The sequence below is a fragment of the Pterocles gutturalis genome, unplaced genomic scaffold (genome assembly GCF_000699245.1).
Source record: "Pterocles gutturalis isolate BGI_N339 unplaced genomic scaffold, ASM69924v1 scaffold46737, whole genome shotgun sequence".
NCBI classification, from domain to species: domain Eukaryota; kingdom Metazoa; phylum Chordata; class Aves; order Pterocliformes; family Pteroclidae; genus Pterocles; species Pterocles gutturalis.
The window spans coordinates 1-6,470 of NW_010114489.1; the positions used below are offsets into that span (position 1 = coordinate 1).

General features: G+C 36.4%; 1 protein-coding gene across 1 annotated transcript in view; it reads right to left on the reverse strand.

Moving 5' to 3' along the window:
- Positions 1-210: 210 nt before the first annotated feature.
- Positions 211-6,470, reverse strand: part of LOC104462752 (AT-rich interactive domain-containing protein 2-like) — a gene marked incomplete at its 5' end in the record, with an annotated part of 8,030 nt that continues 1,770 nt past the window's right edge. The window contains 3 exons of the mRNA XM_010074828.1: positions 211-971; positions 3,294-3,385; positions 3,471-3,594. Of these exons, the coding sequence (XP_010073130.1) occupies positions 827-971; positions 3,294-3,385; positions 3,471-3,594 (361 nt within the window). The remainder of the gene's footprint in view (positions 972-3,293; positions 3,386-3,470; positions 3,595-6,470) is intronic.

Consider the following 6,470-nt stretch of genomic DNA (forward strand, 5'->3'; position numbering starts at 1 on the left):
CACAGTTCCACAAAACTGTTTTGACTTTACAGCATCGGTACCTTTGCAGAATTATTTACACAAATTTAAAGAACATTCATCCACTGCGTAGAATATATCACAAGTACTTACAATTGACAGGAAAGTCTAGAAAACTTTAGAACCTACCTATAATGCTTCTAGGACACCACAGAATGTTTTTTTCCAGTGGCTGCAGGGGCATGAAAGGTGTTCTATTCACAAATATTTACAAGATCTATTCAGACTGGTAAATTTTTATGATAATAAATAAGTGAAAATATATTGGCTCAAGTAAGAAAACCAAGCTACTGATTTCTAAACAAAACACGCAATCCATAGCTAGATACTGGTGGCACCCTCCGAGACCAGGGGGTTACAGGTGTGCTGAAACTTTTATTTTTTTATTCAAACCAGCTTAAATGGTTTCGTAAATATAAAAATGTGCTCCTTTTTGGATATAGATAAAAATATTTAATGCTTCTATTTCATCTGCTCATGTAGGTTTTACAATATTCCATGTTTATTCCAATGTGGATGGTACTGAATTCTGATCACACCAGTTTCCTTCAGGATTTATCAGATTTGAGAGACATCCTGCAGACAGCTGGTTGAAAATCCCATGGCAGTTTTTTTTTCCTCCTTTTTCTAAACAGAACAAAGGGATTCGTTGAGTGATCAGAATGCAAAGCTTCCTCTCAGCATCATGGGAGGAGATAAAATAATTCAATCTATGGTCTCTGTTCCATTAAGACTTGGTGCTTTCTTCAGTAACAGTATTTGAAATGTGTGTGACTATCTCTGTCCCGATGTACAAGAGGGACTTCTCTCACTGCAGCATTTCAGAGTCTTTTTCATGTTCTTTACTCTGGACAGTAAAATTAAGTTCATAAAGGCATTTGGCAAGTGTGGAGGAAGCTTCCATATTACTAATGGCTAGCACTGATAGATGATTTTCATGTCTTTTTAGCAATCTGGAAAAGAATAACCAAAGAATCATCAGCACTTAGGTTTATCACGGTATTTTTTATGTTGCACATACATTTTCAGTATTGAAACCATTTTGAGAGGCTTTGCACACACTTCATGTAATTACTTTTCAGCAGCTATTACAGGCTGTGAGGGTTCAAAGATCTGTAATGTTATAAGCGGTGGGAGGGGGAGAGAAATTAGAGATCTGCACAGATGAAGTAATAAACCCATGTATCTCAGACAGAAGATTTCCCCAATCTGCTATGACAGCTCCAAAGTAATTAACATGGTCACTGCCACTGGTGTAGCTGGCAGAGTAAGGAGTTCAGAAAAAAAAACTAATTATAGAAGAAATCCGGTCAATACTGAAGCAGGTTTGGCACTGTTGGCTACACTGCCAGCAGCACCTGAGCTTGCTAGCTTACAGCAAAAATAACTGAAGTGTGGATATAACAAATTATGAGAAAACTCAGGCAAATGTTGGTCCAGTGACTAAGAAAGCTTCCACCCACAGCTACTGACTCTCACTCCGGTAAGGATTCCCAGTTTCCCAGCAGCCTGTCAGAATGGAAGGCCCTGCCTCAGAGATGGGCATCTTCCCTCATGACCACTGACAGCTGTGACACAAGTCATAAAGGAAATCAGCCAGTTCTCAGGAAAAAGCACAACACACATGCTTTAAAAATAATCTTCAACCCTGTTCTTTAATTCAAAAAAAAGTGAATAAGGCAAAGCCTTCAGGGGAGACTGAGCCTTCTTTTGTTCAGTATCTACTTGTTCACATCTTGTAAGAGAAACTAGGCACTTAAATAGCAGAAACTAAATTCAAGCTATCACGGCCCACGAGTAACACCACCACCTGTACAGAAGAAGGGTATACTACAGCACAGAAAATCCCACAAACACCTTATCAAGATGTGGAACACCATTTCTGTGACATGTATACAACACATTTTTACGTGGACCTAGCAGAGGAAAATACCAGGGAATGCTAAAGTTAATAGCAAAACTTGTTCTGTGTTTGACTTAATGGAACTTTTTGTGGATTGTTAACACTGAAAGAGATAAGAATATTAAAAAGTGCTACAAAAATACTTCATGAATATTTTACTTTAAAGATCTAAACTTTTAAAGATGTCTTAAATCTGAGAACACTGAAATAATAGACTAATTCTGGTTATAAGGAACGTCTAGAAGTTATGTGGTCCAACTCCTGCTCAAAGCAGGATCAACTCCTTAGCTAGATCACATTGCTCAAAATTACATCCAGTTAGGTTTTGAATACCTAAGAGGACAGAGATTGCACAGCCTCTTTGGGAAGTTGTTCACATGTTCAGTCAACTCTTGTCATTTTTTTTTTTTTTTTTACTCATTATATCTAATTGGAATTTCCGTTGCTGCAACCTCTGTTTATTTCCCCTCATCCCTTTTACTACCTCTCCAGGAAGAGTTTATCTTCACTACAACCCCCAATTAGGTAGCTGAAGACAGCAGGAGGGTTTCTATGAGTATCAAAACTCATTTGTTTAGAACTACAACTAGGAAACACCTCCTTATCGGCAGGTTTTTGAAGAACAGACAAAATTAACAGGTTCTTATTAGAAATAATTACTTCCGCTATTATGAAGCTGAAACAATGCAAAACAAGAAAACATTCAGCTCTTAAAACACTGGAAAAAAACAAAAGCGGCATGCATGGTGATTACTGGCACAGTACGTAACTATTACTCCTTCTGCATCATAAAGAACATTTCCTACTTCGGACAAGTCAGTGTTGGTCTATCTACTTACTGAAGGATCTTCTACAAGTTGAGAGGAAAGCTGAGTCATTTATTAGAGTGAACCCAAGTTTGGAGAGGAAAGCAACAGAGCGGCAGCAAGTATGAAAAGCAACTGTGTGTCACCCCACAACTTAAGAAAATATTTGTAAGAGCTCATTGGCCCCTTTCTCAAGTTGAGATAAAAGGGTACTGCCAAAGGGACTGTGCTTACAGAAGAATTAATTTTCAGAGTCATGCAGTACTGCCTTCAGGAGGAAAAGGGAAAGGCCCACAGCAAAGGCTTCTCTCATCTGTCTCCAAAAAGTTAACTTGTCAAATTTACTAGACATATTTCAAAAGTCTGGATCACAAATACTGTCTGATGTGAGATGATGATGAGCACTCGTGTGGGCACTGTTTAGTGCAGAACTAACAGAGAAATTGTACTGTCAATATACTTACTGGGTTTTTTTCAAGGATAAGTAAAACCTACCTATTGTTTAGTACTTAAAAGAACAGAAACAACATTGCCCATTGGTATTAGAAGAATCATACAATGCTTACCTGCGACCACATTCTGAATATTTACCAATATTTTTTAATATTAAGGCAGCTGTTAATCGGATGTGTTTAGTTATTGGTCCCTCTTTCTCATCCTAAAAAAGTAAAGAGAAAAAAAAAAAGTAAAAGCCCCGTAGTAGCAGGTAACAATATCTAATATTTGAGTCAAACAATACTAACTGTGAAATCTCTGAAGACAAGGTTTCTTGATCCCCTCCTTAGTGCCATTAGGGCAGCACTCGGATGATTCACAATGGCCTTCTGTGCTCTGGGAGTAGAGGCAGTACCCCCTGCAACTGGCTGCCTAGATTAGTAAAGAAAGAATTTATAAAAATAAGCTTTGCACCACTTTCTAGAAGATTAACAGATGTGAAAATTTATTTTGACAATTTTTAACCTATCTGAACAGAGACACAAAAATCCATTAATACTTGATGCTGGTATGTGATTTGCCTTTTGTCTCCACAGAGATAAACCTTATTGCAAAACCTTCAGAAGAGTCATGGGCTTTATTTTATGTAAAAAAACTTCTCTTGAAGAAGTACTGCTCATCACCCATGGCATTTGTGATGGAAAAGTAATTTGTTGTACTAAGGACATAGCCACTTCCTGAAGTATACCTATTTAAAGGAATGTTTTATCAGGCAGGATTTAACAGGAACTGTGATAGCAGCTATGCAAATGTCATCTGCGAGCTGTCCAGAGAATGTCCTTAAAATATAGCTATTCAAATTTGACACAGCTCATCGGGACCATTAGACACTAAGACAATATAAAATACATATTAACTGTGGTTAGTGATGAGTAATAAAAAAAAAATCACATTACTTAAGTTATTATCCAAGACATAAAACATCAAATTGTTAAATCAGATCAAACATTTGTAAAACCAATTACCTGTTACTGCAGCTTTCAGACTGAGATTAATAAATTAAGCAGAGCATTTTTTAAAGCTAGTACAAATAACAAACACAGCAGAAGCAAATTCTCCATTTTCAGTATTAACACTGAAGTCAAAACTCTGTTTCATGCAAAACTTTGAAATTACTCACAAATAGAGTTTAGAATGCATAAATATACACCTAATGAGTAAGACTCATAATGTCTTCTCAAAGGAAAGTTTTGCAGTATCAATACTCAAAAATATCACCACGTTTCAATATATTGAACAATACTAGTATGAAGTCTTTTAATACCCTAGTAGAACCTGATGAGAACATCTCAATATACTAGAAATACACAGTAGTGCTTACTTGCAAAGATAGCATAAATCAAATGTAAATGTGACTTTTTTTAAATTAAAGTTAACCTGAAAGAATATTATTTAGGCATCTTTCACTGCAAGTGAATATTCTAAGAATAAAACTTGAATTCTTTATTCAGAGAGACTTCCTTCATAATCTGAAATTCTAACAAGGAAACCTAGTTAAAAATTAGGAAAAGGGTTCATATGAGTGGTTTTAAACCATGAAACAGAAAATAAATAAATTGTTACAAGACAGTCTCCTCCCTAAAAACTTAGCTTGTAATCACACTGTCATCTTCCCCTGAATGGAAATAAGAGTTCAAAAACCTTTATGAAGTAAAGGGAGAAGGGCAGGGTCTGAAGTAAGAAACTATTGGGCAATGACATATGTTTATAGGAGACTGAGTACCACAGTAAAGGAATTATCATCTTTGTTTTTAATTTCTGGGACATTTTTGTTTTCCTTATATTGAGAAGAACAAGGATTCATCAGTGGAGGCTGTTCCAAATGCCTTTCTTCAACAGCTATCATACTATATTTTAGATTGAGTCTAGAAATACTGAAAAAGGGACAATTGCAATAAATTATGAAGATATTAAAATATTGTCTTCGCTTTTTGATTTTGGAAATTAAGTTGACAAGAAGTTACCAAGACTACCAGACCACCAAGAAGTGGACTGACTTGTGTCCGTGGACAAGTATCTCTCTAAGGAAACATCTAGATTTCTTTAATTTCTTTAATTATATTAACAATTTAACTTCAAACCATTCAATTCCATGTGATTTAAGTTATCTCCTGCCCAACTCTCACGGTGCATGAAGAATACTTTTAGTGGCTCATGCTACCACCTTTGCTTCAGTGGCAACAAGGAAAAATAACATGAATCCAAAAAGATTCAAATGCACAAAGCTACAGTCAACATACAGTTAATTGCTAGTGCCACCTGACCTTCCAGAATGTAATATTTAGCTACCTCTGAAAACCAGAAGAGGAAGAGTTAACACAACTTTAAAAGCAAAGAAATACAGAATTAAAGTATAGAGCCAACTCTGTAATGCAGCTTAACTTTGCCTACCTGGTTCTAGCAGAAGCCATTACAGACTTTTTCAAGTATGTACGGTGTTAAGATAGACAGAAATTATGATTAGGGTAATGGGACCTTATCTGTTAGACTGTGTTCCACAGATTTTACTTCTAGCAATTACACTCACTCTTATCTGCACTTGACAAGGTAGGTGTAGTTTTACTAAATGGTCAGGGATTAAGTGAAGAAAGTTGGCCTAACTAATGCCTAAAAGTTGATGGCTTACACATGCTTCATCTCAGCACCAGTCCTTTGAATTGTTTCAGCTCCATACAAGAGTTTAGTCATATGGAATATCAGCGGTGTGCTGATACATTTTACAAGTTTCTAGGACTCAACAAAAAGTAAATTAAGCCTCAACCTTGTTAGACAGCTTTCAGACATGACCATGGTAAGCTAATTTGAGGCGACCTGTTGTAGCAAGCTTAGGGTTTCATTTGACAAGTCACTGATTCTGGAAAGCAAATTATCAAGTCTTGACACCCTCATGCAGCTAGTTGCTCTTTCAGTTGTGCGAACATAACTCTGTGGCAGCACTGTAACATTATGTGGGTTACACATTACATAGAATCAAAATATTTCCATTTGTTGATTTCTTCTTCGGTAAAAGACGAGCAGTGGAGACATCAGAGAAGAGAGTAAAAGTAAGGGACAGGCAACCTCTATTATTTCATAAAACAGCTCACTGTAGTAACTGTCATGAGTGCTGACAAAAGTCTCATCCCTAACTTTTGTTCCAGCCCACCTCCAGTACTGGTGTTCAACTGAATGCAAGGGAAGTGTATTCCACTCATCTGGCAAACCCACTTTTTTAGTGACTAGTTTTTAAAAAAAAAAAAAAAAAAAAA